The 21,964-nt window shown below is 46.9% G+C and overlaps 1 protein-coding gene across 4 annotated transcripts; it reads left to right on the forward strand.

Moving 5' to 3' along the window:
- The first annotated feature begins 7,655 nt into the window (after window positions 1-7,655).
- Window positions 7,656-20,132, forward strand: tango2 (transport and golgi organization 2 homolog (Drosophila)). 4 transcript variants are annotated; one of them, XM_076048271.1, is made up of 10 exons: window positions 7,666-7,846; window positions 8,568-8,628; window positions 8,992-9,090; window positions 11,649-11,737; window positions 13,378-13,497; window positions 13,670-13,787; window positions 18,210-18,277; window positions 18,538-18,691; window positions 19,185-19,289; window positions 19,389-20,132. In XM_076048271.1, exons 3-10 carry the CDS (start codon window positions 9,035-9,037, stop codon window positions 19,507-19,509), a joined length of 831 nt encoding a protein of 276 aa, XP_075904386.1. In that variant the 5' UTR covers window positions 7,666-7,846; window positions 8,568-8,628; window positions 8,992-9,034; the 3' UTR covers window positions 19,510-20,132. The 4 variants fall into 4 exon arrangements, with proteins under 4 accessions (XP_075904384.1, XP_075904385.1, XP_075904386.1 ...); XM_076048273.1 differs by having other exon boundaries at window positions 7,668-7,846; window positions 18,541-18,691; XM_076048269.1 differs by having other exon boundaries at window positions 7,656-7,846; window positions 18,541-18,691; window positions 19,185-20,132.
- Window positions 20,133-21,964: the final 1,832 nt, after the last annotated feature.

The following is a 21,964-nucleotide window of genomic DNA, read 5'->3' on the forward strand; positions in this document are numbered from 1 at the left end:
CAGCAACATTTACATTTAGCAACAACAGAACAAAGCAGAAAAGCGAGTGCATGGCAGGTGAAACTAGCTGCGTTTCCATGACTCCTAGAATTGCGCAAAACCTAAATATGGCAATAAAAAACTGGTGATGGAAACAGCTAAAATTGTAAAAAAAAAAAAAAATCTCTCAAATATGGTTAAAAGGTACTGATGCTCTCATGAGGTGGTTTTCAGAAGTATCCATATGGAGGTATATATTGCAAAAGTGTCATGGAAAAACAGTTTTCACATTGACACGTCAGCGGACGCGACGTACGGACCAGTGAAAATGGCGCGTTATGATTGGACGGAGGAGGAGACGGAATATTTTTTACAAGTAATCAAAGAGAAAAATACAACAACCATTCTTGACAGCAAACAACATCAAAATACAGATTTATCACAAAATGTTTTGTACCTCCATCCTCCTCAAAGTGGGGTCTCGCAAGACGAGACTTGCCAAGAATTACGGCTTATGCACGTCACACCATTCAGTGGAAACACCTGCAAATCGCAATGGTACTTTGTGGAAATTTTAGAAATATCGCTTTTATTTTACGAAAAACGATCACGGAAACACAGCTACTGATGGCCACGGCTTAAAAAAACTGCATTGGAATTGCACGTATCCTCACAAGGAGAAGTTCAGCACTGTTTCACCACATATTTGATAGAAGACACACACCTTATATTCTCCAGGGGAAGATTTTAAGTACAGTACAATCTCATCAAGTAACCCACCACCGCCACCACAACATTCCTCTGTACGGCAATTAGCTTCGAAGAGGCAAACAATTTACAGCTGGCGCTTTAGGAGCCTCATCCCTGCCCTCCACCGTCTAGTGAAGCTCCGCCAGCCTCATTTCACACCTCTAGGCTCCGCTGCCAACATCGCATAGGAACAAAGTAATAACCTGGCGGCGAGGGAGGCGGCCTGCGCTCGGCCGGGAGAGACCTCTCAAGACCATTAAACACGTCCAGAGTTTGCAAACAAATTGTCTTCGCCCATCGAGGTGCTAAGAGGCCAAAGCAGATACACGCCGCAAGGGTTTGTTTTTTTTTTTGTTTTAAACAATTTATCTCCTTCACAACGCAATTTAAAAGGCGGGTAAATGTTGCTCTTTGCATATCAGCGCCGCCTGCGAGGCTGATCCACGCTCCCGCGTCTAAACCCTGCCGGGCAGCTCCAGTGATTACAATTAAGCGGCTCTTATCCCTGGACATAATCAAGGCGGAACAGTGTGTGGAGGGCGAGGTTAATCCCAAAGTCTAAGGGCGGCTGTGGTGGCGGCGGCGGTGAGCGGGGGAGTCGAGGGTATGGACATTGAGAAAATCCACGGTGTTAGTGGGTCACTGCTCACAGACGTCCTACGTCACCAAGTAGCATTAGCGCAGGTGCCCACACAGGACGGAGACGGGAGGAAAAGGGAACGACTTGAGTGGGGAGAGCGATTCCGGAATATTCCGGAGAGGGATCCAGTCATCGTCCCCTGCGAACGCAGGGTCCGCGGCTGTGCTACCGCAGGGGGGATTATCAGTGAGTCAGCATGTCAGCTCATCTCTAATAATAATGACGACGCAAGGCATAGCACAATAACGCCACCCGAGTGACGTTGCAGTGAAAATCTCATTTAAAACCAATCCTGGCGCGAGTGTCATCGGACGTCTGGCAGCCCGGTGGCGCTGACGGCCTCTAGCAGCGAGTGGAGCGAGGGAGCCGCTGAGGACGTGTGACTCACAGGAGCCACAGACTCCAGAGTGAGGATGATACTGCTAATGTAAACAAAGTTGTACTGGGAGCAACTGGGTCTATTTCGGTCGCCTACCGACGTGGTTGGCGAGGACGGCGTAAGAAAAGCCAGCTTTATTTTTTTTAAGCAGTTTTAGAGTGTCAGAATTTTGAGCCAAGGACATTTTTTATGAAGTGGTTCTATTCTGCTCAAGTTAACTTTGTTACTAGCTGCATTTTATTTAATGTTGTGCTTGTCTGTATGTACCTCACTGTTTTCATGTGTACCACTTTTGATTTTGTTGTACAATGTGTGCAGCGTCAATAAAGCATTCATCCGTTATATAATGAATTCACACTTCATCGTCAGCAAAGCTAAATTTAATTAAAAAGGATGAAAACAAAGTCAAAAATCTGTTCAATTCATAATGAAATACCGCCCTTTTTGAAATACCCCCCACGTCAGTGGCCTCGTGGTAGAGTGTCCGCCCTGAGACTGGTAGGGTGTGGGTTCCATCCCCGCCCAGGTCATACCAAAGACTGTAAAGTGGTCCCCATTGCTTCCCTGCTTGGCACTCAGTATTTGGGGTTGGACTTAGGGGGTTAGACCACCTAATAATTCCTTGGGTCAAATACGGAGGACTAATTTTGCATCCTCCGGGATGTGTCAATCACAACGCAAAGCCACGGTCTAACTCTCACAACAAGCGTCTATATATCCGAGCCCTTATCGGAGGCGATCGGCACCTTAGTAGCGCCGCTCTGCAGCAGCGGTGTTTTCCCAGCCCGGACAAAGACGTGAGTTGTAGCCTTCCCAGGATGATCCGTTGCAAAACAGGTGCCAAGACGCGGGAGCAGCGCCAGGACGGGTGGACGAGGCAGCGAGGAGGCGGAGTGTGAAGGCCCGGAGAGGACAGAGGTGCATGTTAATGGCCTCCCGGAGCGGGAGGCCGTGCTCTGCAGGTGTCTTTTCCCACAGAAGGACCATTCACTCCGGCTTTCCCAAACTATGTGAGGGCCGGATCAGTCGCCTTCGCAGCAGCCCGCAGAACGCGGCGAGAAACAACGAGCGAGCCAACGCAGCAGCGGAGGAAGCGAGCGACTCCCACTCATCCCAGCCTACACACACACACAGTGAAGAGGAGGAACTCTGGCTCGGAGTGATGCTGATACGCTTCCTTATGATAGCATGTTTTATTGTGTTTGCATTTGCATTTTGCAAGTTCCACAGGGAATAGCCGCGGTTATGTTGCAAGACATGATGTAAATCCATTTCAACTTCTAACATGGATGGAGATCTATACGTGCATGATCTGCAGTTGGAACCTACACTGACCACTGACTCTACAACTGCTTAGAAGAAGTCTTGTTTGACCTGACAAACATTGCCAGGCAGAAACGCGATGCAGAGCGCGTTTCACTCGTGCGCTGTCTGCAAAATTGCAATTCCTTTCCTTTTCTGCACTTGCAGTGCCATGAGGCCTGTAACATAAAGTGTGATGATTAAATTTGTGCTGCAGCAGCAGAGACCTTTCACGAGACGGACACAGCTCGACTAATTCGCTGCTAAGAAATGACAATTAGTCTCCCGCCTTCGCGCTGGCATTTGATTCCAGGGGGCAGGCAGCACTGACGGACGGAGATAAAGCCGCCTCGGCACGCAGCTGGCGGATAGAAAGTCGACCAATCAGAGCAACCAATAGCATCTATATTTTGCACCACACTATCCAGACACGGGGTAAAAACCCGATTTGGTCCGTCCCCTCGACTCATTTAAAAACTTTATAAAAAAAAAAAAAAACACTGAACTGGTGGATGTTTTTGTGTAAAAACAGTCCAGGCTGCGTTTCTGCATCGCAACCGACATTGCAGCATGTTTAGAAGAGCAAATGGTGCATGTCCAACACTTCTCTGACTGCTCTCGCTTTATTCCGTGATGCACAGATGATGAAGTGAAGCATTCCACACATGGAGACGGACACGAGGGTGGCGCTTCGCTCCTTCCAAAACAGGTGGAAGATCCAAATAAAGAGTCATCAGCTTTAGCAGGAAGCTAAACCCTGCAGTGTTATCAGCAGGCTGTAAACAGAGGGTTAGAACTGCAGGGGATTTTTTTTTCCTATGAAGTCCAGGGAAGAACCTTCAGCACGTCTTTACGGTGGCTGCAGATGGGTCCGCTGACAGATGGGTGGGTGGGGTTTAAGCTCGACTTGCAGACCTGGGGGATCACGCCCAGCTCGTGCCACGGCAACTTAGCGGCCGCGGATTTGATGCAAAGACGGGATGTGACAGGGAAACCAGCTTCGGCAGGGTTTTTTTTTTTTTTTTCTTTCTCCCAATCCAAAATTGCCAACATGGCCCGCAGCTCAGACTCCTGAGAATTCCTCTGTCTTCTTGGGGCGTTATGCCGCCTAATAAATTAGCGCAGCAGAGTGTGCGGCGCTCCAGAGACTTGCACTGACCTCAGGTCTTGTCAGGCCCATTAGAAACACAAGGTTTTAACCTTTTCAAGCGGTGATATGAGAATTAGTGCCACGGCTGGGGGGTCTTTCAAAGATAGGCCTGACCTACCATTAAATAGGCTGGGGGATAAATAAAGCTTTATGTATGTTTTTATCATCCTTCTGCTTAATAAGTAGTGGCTTATTGTGGCCGTGGAGGAGGGCGTTAACTTTCTTTCTTTTCTTTTTTTTTTTTTCCACATTAACATTCAGGACACTCTCAGTTTACCTCTGATTATGGAGCGTTTTCCGCTGTTCAGCACACCGACAGGTGCTGTGAAAATTCTCATCCTGCCCAGAGACCCGTCTGTGTTTGCGTCTCAAATATTCCTCTGGCTCCAAAATGAGCGAGCCTCCTGATTTTCAATGAGCCCACAATGTACGTATGCAAACGCGAGGGCATAAACGGGAGGAGACCTTTGCAAATTTGACCGTAATTATACACAGTGCGGCCTCGCGTGAGAGGCAGAGCTGATCAAAATCTTCATTTTTGCAATTACTTGACTTTATGCGTGTAATTGGAGCAGAGCTCCGAGTCTGACGGCTGGAGCCTCCGCAGTGCTGCCGCCTATCCAAGTCTAAATGTTATTTAAAGCAATCTGACAGCAATTAACAATTTCAGGCAAAAGACAGTGGAAACTACCAGCCTTTCATTCATGGGAATTAACTGCACATTAATGTAAGTGTTAAAGAAGTTCTGCAAATGCAACATCTTTAAGGTTACAATATGTTATAAAAGAAAATGTGATTTTCGTTGAAATGTCCTCTCTTTGAAGTATGCTCATGTTTCCAAGCACACCAGTGACAGTATTATATCTAAAGCTCCCATTATACTCAACAGTTGCCATTTTTAATCTTCACCTTGCATTTGAACCCATGATTATTGATGTATATCTATATTTCTATAAAAACATCACATTTAGCCCCCTGTTTACAGCTTCCTGTAAAAATGCCTTGTTTTTGTTCCGTGCTAAAACTGATGCTTTGCTGGACCTTCCTCATGTTTGGAAGGGGACACAAACTTGATGGTCTCATAGGGCGGAGCCAACACCAGCGCGAGGGTCTCGAGGGAAGAGTGAGATGTCAGCGCCCTTTGTGACATCACAGAGTGGTTGGTCAGAGAGGTTTGTCCGCAAAGCTAATGTTGGCATAAAACTAGATATTTAACGGCACTGCAGCCAAATCCAGGTGCATTTCCCCCCCCGTCCCAGTGCATTATCATTTGCAAATCAGTTGCACACACTGGGGAGAAAATTCTCCATAATTGCATCCGACCGCACCCAGGGTCCATTAAGGGCCAACAGGGTGCGTTGCAGGGAGCCGACCATCAACAATCAGACGGCAGTGAGAGAATTTTAATAACCTGAACTCGGACTCACTGGTGTGGAAACCGTGGTGGCATCAACACACATGGGAGGTGAACTGGTCACCAAACAACACGTCAGCCGACACTGCTTTGGTTCAAATAAGGTCCTAACAGGTAGTGTGTGTGTGTGTGTGTGTGTGTGTGTGTGTGTGTGTGTGTGTGTGTGTGTGTGGAGAGAGAGAGAGAGGAGGAGCAGGGGATGGGGGGGGGGGACAGCCTCTCCACGGGTAACAACACGGACACAAGCACAAAACAGGCGGGGCAAAGCAATTGGGGAAGGCGGTTCCGTCAAGGATGGTGATGACTGACAGCCCGCTCGCATCCTTCAGCGAGAAAATATTGTGCAGTTTCAACAGCGAATTCCACATAACATAAATGAATTTCGGCCAAACTGCGAAATGAAATGAACTTCCAAAGGGATTAAAAGCGAAACAAAATAATGCTGAATATCTTTCTGAGACACCGGCTCGGTGCATTCTAATCAGTGCACCTGCTAACTCGGCCGCACAAGGGCTCTTTATCCTCGCTTCTTTCTCCCCCTTTTTAAGCTTTAGCTCCTTTTCTCGTCACAACATTTTGAATTTCTTGAAATCTCGCCCCAGTCGCACCCTGGTGGGAGCGAGTGGCGAGGGGCTCGGGCTAAAACTTGGCACTGTAGGTAATCGCCACATGGATGGATTTGTGCGCGCGCGCGTGTGTGTGTGTGTGTGTGTGTGTGTGTGTGTGTGTGTGTGTGTGTGTGGCGGACTCCTTACCTCGTTGTTGTCCCTTCGATCCCTGTTCGTCCTGGTGTCGTGAGACGGGCGGTCGTTCGGTCGGTCGGTCGGTGCTCCTCCAGAGGGGAAGCCGTGCGGGAAGTAGTCCGAGCCTCGGGCCGAATGTCGGCGTGGCTGACGGCAACTTGGCAGCCGCTGCGGGAGTCCGTCCACCACCACCAACAACAACAACAACCAGCGCTTACACGCCGCCGAGCGAATCTCCTGGCTTGTCAGGTTGCTATGTACGCAACAAAATAATAAAGCCCAATTAAGTGACCTAACTGGCTGAAAAGTTGTTAATTGCGCGGCGTGCTCGGGTCGTGTTGCTCGGCAGAGCTGCTGCCTCCTCCACCTCCTCCTCCTGGTCCGCTGCTCTGCTCTCACCCACCAGCAACACCACCACCACGGAGCTGCTGGATGCTGCTGGATGCTGTCGGTCACACTGCCAGTGTGTCTCCGCCCATCGTCGCTCGAGATGCATTGTTGGGAAGCGACCGTTGATTCTGGCCCGTGACTGAACTTGAATCATCATCATCATCATCATCATCACCACCTTCGTTATTGATTATTATTAAATTATTAAGATGGGTTTTATCCTTGTTTTTGCCTGCCCCGTCCTTTTGGATGTGACACAGTAGTCAATTAAAACAGCTTAAGGCAGGATATCAGTTTGAAATTCATTAGCCTCTGTTTATATGCCTCTTTATCTATTAATCGATGTCTTTATTGATTTATTTAGACTCTGTTTCAGCAGATTTGACAAGATTTTTTTTGTACTCTAATAATCCTAAATATACCTTCCTATTAACCTTCCTATTACTAAGCAACGATAATAATAATAATAATTAAAAAAAAAAAAAAAAAAAAAACATTTCAAAGAAAGGAGGACTGAAGTCGTCAATGCATTTTTCGGTGGGTTTATTTACCTGTTTGCTGCTTCCACATTTCTTGGCTGTACCCCTGAAACAAGGTTTGATTTCACAACATATAAACGGATTCTGGTTCAATCTTATTTGATTTCTGATGACAATAAATATTTTAAAGACTGAGATGGTTGGTTGTGCGGTTTCATTATCCAAATCCATTATTACCTCGTTTTAACAAAGAAGCGCGCAACATATTATAAACATAATGTAAATATGACCCCTGAAAACGTTTTTATTTTGAAAAAGACTTTGCGTAGACGGAAATCCCCTTCCGCGTCGCTGATCTGCTGCGCTTCACTGGCGTGCGTTCGTTTTGTGTATTTCTAAAGCCGAAACGGGCGGGGTTACGCCCAGGACACGGAATTTAACCCTACCCCGCTGCATGCGGGACAACCCGAGTCCCAAAGCGGCGGTGCCCACTTGTACCCGCCTCTTCTCTCAGCTGTCAACATCGAGTTAAAAGCTTCTCAACTCGGGCGACACTGTCCAGTTTTGTGACGGTCAGCTGAACCGACGCTGTCAGCGAGCGCGCCCAGACAAAAGTCACGGTAAGGGACTAGCTCTGTGTTCCTCTCACTCCGCTGTTGTCCACGGCGGAAGTGCTAACGACAGCTAGTTTCTGCCTCAGCATTGTGCTGTGACGAAGCTAGCTCGCCGTGTTTTGCTTGAACCAGCCACATATTTAGGTTTCACTTTGTCCACTGACCTGCCCGTTGTTTTTTTTTTAAACCTACGATCCTTTTCGGCTCCGTCCCTCGCAAATGTCACAGGACAGCTAGTTAGTCAAAGCCTTTGGTGGTTAGCTCATCTTCAGGCAAGAGCTGTAGCAGCTACCTGCAACCTTTGCACAGTGACATCTGTCAGTTGTTCGATTGACAGGTGTCGTTTAACTGTCTCTCCTGATTTACCTCTCACCTTTGCAACTTCTGTACTGATGGCCTTAAAAAGTTTGAGTCGTAATCACGTAGAAGGTGGAGATCTATTTTTTTGAGATATTACCGATGATTCACAAAAAAATGGAAAGGAGTAAACTGGTATGAATGCAAGAATGGAGCAGACAAGAAAATTAAAACTTTCCTATAAGAGGACAGTGGGCAGTTTGCAGTTTATTTAATACATATGTATACACATAAACAATTTTGATTTAATTGATGGTGAGCAGCAGCAGCAGCAGTAGTAGTCCTAAAAATACTTTGGTTGTTGTGATACAAACTTGATATTTGGAATCTTTGTGACTGACTTTATCCTCAACGCCTCACACATTTACAGGCGTGTCCACAGCATGTGCTCTGGATGCTCCCATTGTTTGACTTACACACGTGTGCAACATGTAAGTATCACACAATGGGTTTTTTTTCCACCCTGCTACACACAATTTGCTATAAAAGCGGAGAAAGTACTGTCTAAACTAACCCATCTTCATTGTTCAGCAGTTGGAGAGTAGCGTTTCACAAATCACGGGATTGTTGTTTTATCGTATGTGTTAAGTTCCGTCAGTGCACTGCAGACAGACGAATGCCCTACCTTGTGCATATTGGATGGCAGACATTGTAGTCATGCTTGAAATATCAGTCTATGTCCCTCAGTGGAAACTTCTTGAATAAAAACTTTACACTTGGCGAGAGCACTACTGACACACGCCCATTCATTTAACACACCTCACCAGTTTCCATTCTGTCCAACTCTTCATCAGTTATGACGCCGGTTTGACGGGAACTTATCCTTCAGCTGCATCCATGTGTATAATTTTCTTCAAGTTTGACCCCCGGCCTGCATCCAAAAATGCCTACAGGTGAGCAAACATTCACATTTTTATTTGGCTGTATTTCTGAGAGGCTTGTAGACATATTTTGCAAGTGATATTCCATTCTGTCAGAGCCAGAATCTTCCCTCTCCGTTGTGGGTATTCGGGATTTCACACTGTTTGCATCATGTGTTGTGTGGCATCCAGCGAAGGAACGTTAGAATACTGTTTAAAAATAAATATCGGGGAAATGGATTCAGGTTAAGAAATCCCTGCTGTCGCTGTCAGACCGTGCTGCAATGTCTGCCACTTCTGGAAACCACCAGGCTGAGACTGGACTGCAAAAAAACACACAAAAACAGCCAAAGGATAAAAGTGAAAAAGAAAAGAAATCATTGCGTTTTTTTTGGCTCAGCATCCCGAAAGTCTGTGCTGTCAGTGCTTTACTTGAAGTCAAGCAAACAAAATAAATATATACATGTCAGTTTGTTTGAAATACTGGAGTAACAACATTTTTTCTTTTTAGTTTATTTCAGTTTATTTAGTTTTATAAAAAAAAACCATATAATTGATACAGTTTTGTGGTTAAATGCAACAGCTTGTTGCACTCTGCCCTGCTCTTCACCCTGTCACATTATGCACGTAGCGTGAACATTAAACACATTCCAACATCACTCGTCGGTCTCAACCCTCCGTGCAGAGTGAATTATAGCACGGATCGGTTTGGATCGGTCCTTCCCTGCACTCACTGCAGAACTGGTGGCTTGTTTAATAGTCCGCTAACTGTGGAGAGCCGCCGCTGGCCGGCCAGAGTTCGTCCTCGGCCCATTCCCCTCAGCCCGTCCTCTCCTGCCTAGGACTGACCCTGCCTCCGGACACTGTGTCAGAAGTGCGCTTGGTGAGTCCTCGTCGCTGGCTGTGGACCTGAGGAAAGGTGAAGCACATCGTGTCCTCGTTGCTATTTTTAGGTGACCGTTTGCAGAGGGTGGTCTTGTTGTGCATTTAACAAGAAGGGAACAACAAGTTTGCGGCACCAACAGATGATTCAATGATTTTCCCTGGTGGTGTCCTGCAGCAGGCATTTCACCGTTCAGCCTCGAGGCCGAGGTGAAGCAGCGAAGTTATTCCAAACTGTCCAAACCAGAAGTGCAACATTTGATCTCAAGCTTGTCCTTGAATGCCATCAAACAAGAAGGGAATGGGCTGAAAGCGTGGCAACAAAAAAATGAAGGTGTTTTTGCATCAGAAAAGCTGTATATGCTTCCAGTATGCTGCACAGCATTGGTCAATCTGTCAACACGGTCTAGGCATTAATATCACGTCATCTACTGGCTCATCTGTTCGTTGCGCAACGACTTTGGCTGTGTGGCTTCTGACGTTCCGGAACCCAACATCCAGACACGCCATTTGGTTTGCTACAAACCCCGTTTCCATTTAGCACATTAAAAAAAGAAACCGCAGGTCATTTACAGGCATTTGAAATTTCCCCTCTCCTGATCCTGATCCTGGTCCTTGTTGCCAGGTTGAATTTTCTCCCTCTTGTATGTGAAGATAATTTTTTTTCCCCCGGGTGCACGCTGGGGCACACGCGCAATCTGCATCAATTCCACACCATCCTGCGTTCCAAGTTCTGGAAATGTTCATGGTGTGACTTGCGTGACTTGACGATTGTGTTTGTGTGCAGGAACATTACAAATGTAAACATATTCTGCAGCAGCTCCGGGAGTTAAACACCTCCAGGCTGTAATTACACTAAATTATGATGTGTGTTTGTGAAAGGTGGATGAGCGACGCAGGTTGTCAAAGGATGATGTTGGGCGACACGTTTGCCTCCATGTGCGCTTTGTTCCTCTGCAAACTGCAAAGGAGCTCCAGGTCCCGGCGTTGCTCGCTCACACCTTCAAAGCCTGTCTGCAGACTCTGATTCATTAGTCGCTTTTTTTTTTCTCTCTCCAGTTAATTGTGTGTTTAGGATTGTAGTCGGTTTACAACAAATGCACTTCTTTGGCCCCCTGATTTCAACCAGACGTTTCCTGCGTGTTGTGCAACCAGTTTCCCCTCATTGGACCCTTCAGTGTCTTTGCTGTGTATTTTACTTCTTGTTGCACGTTGTTTGTCTGTTGTGCGTCTCTTCGGTTGGTTTGAACTTTGGAGGCCTTTGTTCCTCTTGGTCCGTTGTGCTTCCGTCGTCATCGGACGACCTTCGTTCTATCTGTGTGTGCTCGACCTTGTGGTGCATCTGCTAAAATTATCGTAGAAGCACTGCAGCCTTTTGACAGAATCGGAAGAAAGAACACGTGAATCCAACTTGAAAATGACAATTTTCCTCGCGTCAGACAGCGTTCAGCCGCCAATCCACGTGCAGAAGAATTCCAGGGGGGGGGTTAAAAAAAAAAAAAAAATCCGTTAAGGTTCTGTATTCTGCTTGTCAGCCCCATCAGCCTTCCAGGTGATGTATCATGTGTGCATCACCGTGACTGAGTCATTGAGGTCAGCGCCGGTTACACGTCTTGGCCTCCCAGGAGGGCCAAAGTGAGTCTCAGCGAGTCGAGTAAATCTCTCCCTTCTTCATCTTCTCCCTTTTTTTTTTTTTTTTTTTTCTCCAGGCTGATTTTGGCTGCGAACAGAGATGAGTTCTACAGCCGGCCGTCCAAAGCCGCCGAATTCTGGGGCGCCAACGGGGAAATCCTCAGCGGTCAGTGAGTCCGCCTCGCCGCGGTGAAGAAATGATCATAATCTGAAAGGATTACTGATTTATTTCCTTTTTTTGCAGGTCGTCTTAGTTTGTTCAGATTTTCCAAGGCTCACCCGCGGGCCGTTTAACCAGTACATGTTTACACATGTGTATGTTGTCATTCGTCACAGTTCTTGTCTGACTTGTTGTGCTGTGAAGAGCATGTTCATGTTTTCTTTTATTTCTAGACATACCAGATAATGTTCAGAAAATGTTCCTTGCCTTGTATATTTATCAGTTACAAATTTGAAAATTACACACAATTTCCAAATATGCATGGCTTTGAATATACAGTAGATCCTGTCTACCTTCTTACTCCTACTAGTTATCATTAAAAACAAAAACAAAAACCTAAACAAAAAAAACCCTAACCCAACCTCATGAAAGCATCATATTCAACCCTCTGTTTACAGCCTGCTGCTGAAACTGACAATTGCTTGCTGGATCTTCCCCAGGCCAAAATTAGCCAAATTTATTGAGGAAGAGCATTACAGGGAGGAGCTTCTCTCATTCTTGCAGAGTTCATTGACAGGATAGAGACACAGAATATTGATTTTTTTTTTCTTTTCTTTTTTTTTTTTTTTTTTAATCATTACTGAAACGAATTTCCGCTCAGCGCGGAACCATTAAACACTCACCAAATCCAGCTCCATCAGCGGAGGCTCCACTCCTCTGCCTCGTCCCTCGCCATCGCAAGACATCCCCGACTGCAGTAAACCATATTTAATTGACTGACGTCCAACACACATTACAGCCAAGCGCTGGGTTGGGGGGGGGGGGGGAATCAATCATGCTTTTTCTGCTCAACGAGGAAACACAAAGATAGCCTCATTGTTCATCCGTCTCCGTCTCCCCGGCCGTAATGGAGGGGTCAGGACTCCGCTCGTGGGCCTTTAATTGATGGCTGACTTTATGCAACGCGACAGAAATAAATGGCTCTGCCTTATCCAGCCGGCCAGGGGGGGGCCGGAGGCGTAGCGTGACGAGGAAGGGAATTGAGCTACGGCTCCCAGTGGTGTCCCGCCACCCTTCCGCTGGGACTCCCACAGGCCCAAGACGCCGCCGCCGCAGCTACCGCCGTCTCTGCCGGGCGCAAGTGGACGCGTCTTCATCGATCGGCAGGAAGCAGAGGAGACTCCCGAGAGTCGCTGCCTTATTTATGTGGCGGGAGAAGACAAGGGACGCTGAAGAGAAATGGCAAGGCAATTAGATTTTAATCGGGGTTTTATTTATTTAATCACGATTAAAGAAGCTGCTCTCGTCAAACGGGGAAAAACAGTTGGATGCAAATAACGGCAGCGACGTGATGTCTCCAGCTTTTATCATTGGCCATTTCGTTTCAGGTTGAATGAAAATGTTTTTTTTATCAGGAGGCTGTAAAGAGAGGGCTAAATACGCTGCAAAAGGGGTATAACGTGTAACACTGACCTGTGCCAAGTCTGTCGATCCATAAGACAAACGCAGCTGATGACTCAAAGGACAATGGTGGTTTTCGCCTTTGGCAAGGAAACAAAGCAGCTCCATTCATTGTGCAAGACATTTTTTTTTACCCACGTTTGTCATGTTTGTAAACCCCCCCCCCCCCCTCCTCCCCCTGCCAGGCCTGGACCTGGAATATGGGAAGGAAGGAGGCACCTGGATTGGCATCAGCAAGCGTGGCAAGCTGGCTGCAATCACCAACTACCTGGAGGCTCGGCTCAACCCTGACGCCCAGGGACGAGGTGACCACACGCCCGTCCTTGGGACTGTGCCTTTAAGAAGTCAATACGCATCAAAGTGCTTTCTGCCATTTAAAGCACATGGTTACCCTTGACTGCCATTGTTTTGACGCTTAGGGAAAGTTTTTAAAGTTGTCCAATTTTCTTCTTTTTTTTTCTGATTTCATTTTTCCAGGATTTCTGGTGTCCAATTACCTGACAGACAAGGACCAGGACAGCTACTCTTACCTGAAGAAGGTGTCCACAGAAGGCCACCTGTACAATGGTTTCAACCTCCTCACAGCAGAGTTTAAGTGAGTGGAAGATGGAATGCAAGCATTTTCACTCCGGGGTTTAAGGAAGATTCCGGGGTGGGGGGCGGGGGGGTAGGGTGTGGCAGCCTTCTGACCTTTCGGTTGACAGAGACGGAGGGGAAAGTGACATTGTGAAAACCTCCCTACAGCACTAGACGCCTGAGGTTCATTCCAGCTGGAGCTCGTCCTCGCCGACGGCTGAGCTTGTGTCCTGCTGCCTCCTCCTACTCCTCCTCCACTAAAAAAAAAAAAATATTTGAAAAAAATAAAATAACCTAAAGATCTGCAACAGGGTAGAATATTGTCTTTTTTTCTGGCGGCAGGCCTTTTCAAGTAGAGATTTTTATTTCTCTGGCTGGAGGGGAGACGGGGCATGGAGTGTTCTCTCTGCTGCTGTGTGGGCTTTGCTAGATTGTTGCACACCACATATGAGATTTGTGTGTGTGTGTGTGTGTGTGCGTGCGTGTGTGGCCTGCGACTCTTCTGAGTTGCAGCCTTACTGTGAAATGAAACCACGGCAGTCGAGTTTTCTACATCTCCTTCTTCACCTTCTTCTTCTTCTCCTCCTTTTTTGCGGCCATTAACAGGCCGAGCTTGAAAAGAAATCTCAGGTGCTGAGCTGTGAAAAAGGCAGCATTAAAATTCTCAGGTTACTCTTGTTGGACTTTAAAGTCTAGACGGAATTCTCAAATTGTGTGTTTTTCTTTTCCTCTTCATTCCCCCTCCCCGCTCCTTTCTTCAGCAGCCTGACTGCACTGCTGATCAGTTTTAGGGGGAATGAATCAAAGCGGGATCAGCGCTCGGCTCAGCAAAGGTGGTTGTCATGGTGGAGGCCCCTGTGGACCATTTGCTTGAGGGGGGGTGTCTCTCTCTCTCTGCCAGCATGAGGTTGGAGGTTTTAGCTCCATCGTGCTATCTCGCTAAACCTTGTGCCTGTTGGGGGTGGGGGTGGAGGGGGTGGGGGTAAGGGGAGGAGAAAGGGAAGAAAAATCTGAGTTTGCACAGTGCGGTTGGGTGTCATGATCCGTGTATCCTGGTAACGTCGCCTGGAGCAGGAACCCGGCCTCATCTGGGGATTTTCTTTGTGCCCAGTGCAAGCTATTCCTCCACATTTTTAGCATCGCTTCGAGGCAAAGGGGGAGATTGCATTGCTTTTTTCCCCACTGCATAAGGCTCTCGCTTCCGTTTGGAACAGCAGCCGCACATCGCTTACCACCGTCTGTGTGGTGAATGTAAATACGGTCGTCCTTCAATGCTGACGGAACTGGCTGGCCCTTTCCTTTGAAGCCGCAAGGCCACGGTTCTCCCTAGTTAATTAAGTTTTTTTTTTGTTTTTTTTTAAATGGTTCAAAATGGCTGGCAAAGCAGCAAAATGTTAAAGAAAATGATTAAAAGATACTTGGTCTCGTCTCAATCTCAATACTCTCTAGTCTTGATAATGTCTTGGTCTTGGTTGCTGCCGTTTTGACCACAGCACTACTTTAGATGGAAACCACTAGCAGTGAGACGGCCACGGCAGCGGCTCTGTTGGCGGCGTGCACGTCCAAACCGCTGCCCCCCGGTGGTTCTGTTGGACTGAGATCTGGTGACTGTGCCGTCCTCTGAATCCAGCAGTTTGAGGGTCTTCCAGCTTGGCGTGCTGTGTTATCCTGCCAGGACTCTCCATTAGAAGACATTAGTCTGCACCGGGCTGGACGGATCCAGGCTTTCATGTCGTTGATACCTGGATTCTGACCTCTGGACAGACTGAGGAGACGTTCAGCATCCTGCGCAACAGGTTCACCAAATAAAGTGCACTTCATCCATCAAACTGACCCTGCTGCACTGCACCTCCCCCACCACCGCATCCTCCTTCCGTCCCGTCAGAAGAAGCCGTTTGGTTCTGATCATCTTCCGCCCATGAGACCAGCTGAAAAACTAATCAGGCCGGGCTTCATCCAGACGGATCTGCCGGAATTCACATGTCAAATCGATCCAGCTGATGTTGCTGTCGGGTTTCTGTCATGGATGTGCAGAGCAGAGACATGAGGAGTTGATATCCACGCGAGAGATTCTCTTCCTCTTCTCCTCCTTCAACGCCGTCAACGACGAGCTGTCGTGAGACGCATGTGGAAAAGAAGGATTTAACACACACATGCAGAGCAATAAATTCCTGGACGGCTCTGCTTTCCCTTTTTTTTTTTAATGGTGAGGCTTGTAGGACTAACTCTGCTTTGATTAATAATCTATAACCATGTGGAGTTGTGCTTACAAGTGCATTGGTCAGTGGAATTTCGCCAGCTTCGCAGTCAGTCAGCCAGCCAGCCAGCCAGGCCTCAGCAGACCTCCTGCCATATATATATTAACATTTTCAGCTAAGATGCAGCGTGTTTGATGCTCTCAGGGATCCCCGTCCAACATTTCTTCTGACTCCCTTCTATAGACTTCTTTGATCCAACTTTGTCGCTCACTTTAAAGCCAGTGCCCAGAGATGATCCATTTTAATGAGCGTCTGCCTCTGATGTGCGCCTGCCGACGAGCGCCCCGGCCTAAAGCAGTTCCTCCGCCCGGCCAGTGTGGCTGCGTTAGAAAAACAATGTCAGAAAGTACTTTAAAAAGCGGCCGGCAGGCCCCGAGCCGCGTGCAGCAAAGCGGCGGCTGAAAGCCGCTCGTCTCGACAGAAGAAGAAGAAGAAGAAGAAGAAGAGGAACCGCAGTGCAGCGACAGAAAACTCATTTTTAACACACTGAAAGAGCAAACAAGACTTTATTTTAAAGGGACTGTTTGCTCTGGAGTTGACTGAAACAAATGATCTTCTGACATCCAGATCAACAGCTCCGAGCAGCGCTGCGCTGACGGCTGTTCATTCATCAGCCCCCAGGGCTGTGATTTAGCCCCAGCTGCTGATGGAGAACCAGCTCAGCAGCGTTCTCTTCATTAGAGCGCCTCCTAGCCGGCGTATCGATCCACGGCGCTCCGTCTCTGCCGTCTCTGCCCGCCGGCCGTCACCTCCTGCTGTTTCCTCATCACTGCCCTCATCAGGCCTCCACACACCTGGCCGGCTCCTCAGTATTCTGGCCAAACTGCACTTTTTCCTCCATCTGCTACCAACTCAAACCTCCAATCGACATGTACAGCGTGCACAAGCACGCTCGGGGTACGCCCAACGCCTCTCCACCGCCGTCTGTAGGTCATTACGCCAGGGATCTCAGACATCTTTGCCGTCAGCTGATCCGTCATCGGGAGGAAAAAAAACTTCTTCCGATTACTCCGCTTCCGCTCACCTGCAGGTTTACCCGTCGCCATCTGGCTGGCAACCACCCATCGCTGGGGCCTGCACACACACACACACGAGCGCGTGTACGGGCTCCATCGTCCGAGTCAACATTTGCCAACATTGCTGCCGCCGCCGCCATGTTCGCAGTAGCCATAGGAACACAGGAAGAGCCGGCATTTGTTTGAGTTTGGCTGCTTCGAACTCCACAGCTGGAGGAGGAAGAGGAGGAGGATTTTTATTTATTTTTTATTTAATAAATCGGGTGGTTGTGCAGTCAGCAGTCCAACACGTACGTTCATTTAAACATGCATTTTGCTTTTTCTGACCAATCAAGCCCTCCCACAACAAAAATAAAAACCCAAATTCCTCCTGGTCTTGACCCAAACATTAAAGCGCGTGTTGGCTGGTGAAAGCTTCCAGTAACACAGAGCGGCCGGAGCCACGAGCCTCGGCGGCGGCAGCGCGTTTCCACTGCTGCTTCACCAACTCTGGGCTGGGAAACCTTCCAAGGCGTTTGGCATTGAGGCGGCGTTGCGTTGCGCCGCATTTCAGGATGACTGACGCCGGCGCTTTGGCTGTCATGAACCCGACATCAAAAAGTGTTCACTCCTGTGACAGTTCAAAGGAGCCGGTCATGATTTATTATTCACTATCCTGTACCAGAGCTGCCACAAATGCCCTTGATGTCAGTCAGATCATTTTTTTTTTTTTTGGGGGGGGGGGGGGGTTGAATAAATTCTCCCTAACTGAGGACTTTGCAAAAGAAATGTGTTAAAGAAAAAAAGCACACATCCCCAAAGGAGTTCTGTTGTGTTTCCAGCTCTAATTTATTTATTTTTTGATTTTACCCAGTTGTTCCTTTGGTGATGAGCCGAAATGGCGGCAATTAGCTATGATATTAGTTGTTGTTGTTTCCCAAATTGCCAAAAATTGAAAATTGGTCATTATTACTGTCTGGAGCCGTGCTGATATTCCTCCGTCACTCTGGGCGCCCGTTTTCTCGCGATTCACCCCAGAGTGCCGCCTTCAACGTCGCCGCATTTTGCATTTATTTGAAGTCTGCTGAGACCCATCGGGAGCCCTCACAACCGAACAAGAACCGAAGCCGGTTGAATAGTCGGCGAATGCAATCTCTAATTTCTCCCCTTTCACTGTGTCCCGTGCAGAGCCAAACAAGACGTGGTGTGTTACTATGGAAACAGAGGCAGCGCCGAGCCCATCCATCTCAAGCCAGGTCTGTGCTGTTGGTGTTTTTTTTATTTATTTATTTATTTTTAATAAATAAATAAAAAGCTGGTTGCCATAGGAACCATTTTATTTCTAAACACTCTCCTCTCTGCCACGTTGCCTCTGACTTTTCCGCTCTGATGCGACGCAGTAAATCACTCAATGTGCTCCCCTGTGTGTGTGTGTGTGTGTGTGTGTGTGTGTGTGTGTGTGTGTGTGTGTGTGTGTGTGTGTGTGTGTGTGTGTGTGTGTGTGTGTGTGACGCAGCAGGAATCTACACCTTGAGCAACTCCCTGCTGGACACGCCGTGGAAGAAAGTGCAGGAGGGCCGGCGCCACTTCAGCAGCGTGGTCAGTGACCAGTCACTGTCCTGCGATGGCCTGGTGCAGGAGCTGCTCGGCGTCCTGAACAACGAGGACCTGTGAGTGTGTGGCACAGCCCCACCAACCCCCCGCCCCTGTGTGAAGGAGAGTGTTTCGGGTTTTTTTTTAAATCTCCCACTAACCCTGCACTGCTGCTGCTGCTAATGGCTGTGACAGTTAAACATCAGTTGGTTGCCCTTTGTGATGTGAATAAATAAATGTCACTACGAGTATGGGTCTAACTGCAACTATTATACTCTATTATAATCTACATGTTACACAAAACAAGTAATTTGTCTTTTAATGTTTTTAAATAAAGTTTTATTTATAATTTGCCTGACTTTTAATAGTTGATCAGCCTCTCTCTGCAGGAGTTTATATTTAATGCATCTACATATATGCAATATATTATCCAAACACTTTTACCACGTCGTCCTCTTCGCCGCACTGTGAAAACTGTTGAGTCTTAAATGTCTTGTTCTTTGGACCTGTTTTTGCGTCAGCTGCACTTTGCTCAGACAATAACCGGCTTGTCCTTTTATGGGTCTACAGGAACTCACCCGATCCAGCTCAGGAAACCCAGGGCGACGGCTACAGCAAGCCCATAGTTGAGGCCCTGTCGGCCGTGTGCGTCCGCACCCCTCATTACGGCACCAGGTCAGTGTCTATAAAGTGTCTTGAAGACACTGTAGAGGTCAGGGGGCAAAATGAAGTTGCATTTATTTATTTCCCACCACTGTTCCTTCCCCACGTCAGGACCAACACAATCATCCTGATAGACGCCGAGGGCAGAGTGACCTTCACGGAGCGCACCATGCTCGACGGTGACATAAGCAAGTGGAAAACCAGCTCGTTTGAGTTTCAGCTGCAGTCCTGAGGACGTGATGGAGGACAAAACAACCGTGTGCCTTTTCTGAAACATCCCCATCTCACTGCACCACCACCACCACCACCCTGCCAGCGCAGCTGCCCTCCACCCAGGCGGCTGCCGTCTCATCTGCACTTTGTTGTACAGCTAGTTAGCGCTAGTTGCCTCATTAGCATCAGTTAAATGCTACATTATGGATTGCGAATTCTCAGCTTAGATGGATAAAAATGCAGTCTTTTATGAAAAATGCCCGATCACATCAGGAATTGCCAAATAATATTTATCATTTGTACCTCGCAGAACACAGCGACATGTGTCACGTACCTCCAGAAATAAATAAATCTGCACGTCGCTGACAGCCTGCTTCATGCTGTCATGTTGGTCAGCATGCACAGGATTCTTTAAATGAAATCTAATTTATTATTATTTAGCTTTCATTCTGATTTGTACATTTTTTTTCCACACGCAAGTCACAAAGTGGGGTTCAATAAACACTTTCTGCAACAGATTCACACCTCTGGTTTCAAAGAAACAGTCATGTGACATGAAGTCATGCTGTAGCATTAAAAAAAAAATGAAATCTGTAAAATCATTATTGCAGGTGACTGTTTTCAACCATTAAAGGTTTTTTTTAATCATCCGTGTCGTTCATCAGTAAGCAAAATAAACACCGCTCAGTTGCGCACTCACGCTTGCCGGACCTCATAACGAATACATGTTGACACACACACACACACACACACACACACACACACACACACACACACACACACACACACATCTCACAAAGACAGCCGCCTGCAGTAAATTTACCTCAGTTATAGTGCATTTTAATATGCATGTAGAATGTCTACTTTCAATTTATGCAGATGGAGCCTGGAGTTCTTGACTTGGTAACTTAGGGAAAATAATAGATCCTTCTTCTAAACAACTTCAGCCCAATCAGATACAACTAAAATACTAAGAACGCCATCTTATTAAAAAAAAAAAAAAAAAAGGTTAGGAGGCCTGTCACTCGTAAGCCTTTAAAATACTAAAATCCACTCAGTGACAAACTTTAAAATAAAAAAGTATTTCTTTCAAAAAATAAAAATGAGAACCAATGTGGTTTTTGTAATTGCGCTATCAGTTTACAAAACAGTTCTTTTTACAAATCAAATGTCAACGATGAACCCAGAGTCCAGACACCGCTGCATAAACTGGTAAGGAAAGACCATGATCCATCATCAAATAAATAGTTGATAAAAACTGATCAGAACCTGATGATATCCTCCTATCCAGAGATGCTAAAGGTTCGCGGCTGTCTGTCCAGAAGGTGGCGGTAGCAGTAAAGTACGCCCACAGTGGAGTTTGAGGTTCGGATGAATTCCACGTTGTCAGAGGAGCTCTGAGCTTCCAGGATGGGTCCGGTAATCCCTCTATTCGGGTCGGAACATGGTACAGGCAAAGCCTGTGGGGTCAGCTCGGGTTAGCTCACAGCCGCTCGCCTCCCATCCACCGCTACAACCAGCACTCGCTGGGCGAACGAGAGGCTTTTTGAGCGACAGTTCGGGAAACATCGTGCGTACGTTTTAGTTTGTAACTTCCCTGGAATGTTCTCGTATAGTAAGTTGAGGTAAATTCCAGTTCGAGAAGCAAACTTTTGCTTCAAAGCGACGGACGTCCACGCTCTCTCGTGGCACGTTTACCTGTGTGTGCACCCGCGTGTCTATCTATAATTAACACACGTGCCTTGTATTTCTCTTGAAAAATACAATTCTCACATAAACATACTTTGGACAAAGACAATATTAACATTATTGTCATTCATATATATATTTTATTTTTTGACAAATCAAGTTAAGCATGAGTTGTTCGGGTTAGGGTTAGGGTCAACCGTTTTTACCATTTACTATCGTACTTTTTACTATTTATTCCTATATTTATTTTTACTTTCTTTTTAAAAATCTATTTACGAACATTTTTACCCGGGCTACAAGCAGTAGCAAGCTTTTCCACACACCGTGGGACTTGGCTTTTGAGGCGCCCTCAATGGTTGCAGTGTGCATAAAGCATTTCTTAATTAATGTGGCGTTCAGCCACAGCAACAGCTGGCTGGTACTTCAGATAGGCTGATATGTTAACTGGGAGTAGGCTGTTTTGAATGTGACAAACACTGCATCCCTTTTAACCTGTGTCACACCGGGGATGCGCAGCAGGTGCACAGTAATCCGGCTAAAATGAAAAGCAAAATGAACTTTATTGTCAGTCGGCTCCAATTCAAAAAACAAATTTGTTGTATATTTGAAAAGCGTTCAACTGCTTCCTTAAATCAACAGCGCCACCCGTTGAAAATTTAAGATGTTGCAATCTATGGATGCGTTGCTTATAGACCAGACATCCCAGAATAACGGAATGTCACGTCAGATACATTTAGAACACACAAAGAAATACACAAAAAAATACACGAGAAAAAAATACACGA

The sequence above is a fragment of the Nelusetta ayraudi genome, unplaced genomic scaffold, assembly GCF_046127955.1.
Source record: "Nelusetta ayraudi isolate G7.1 ecotype Tasmania unplaced genomic scaffold, CSIRO-AGI_Nayr_v1 ptg000098l, whole genome shotgun sequence".
Lineage (NCBI taxonomy): Eukaryota > Metazoa > Chordata > Actinopteri > Tetraodontiformes > Monacanthidae > Nelusetta > Nelusetta ayraudi.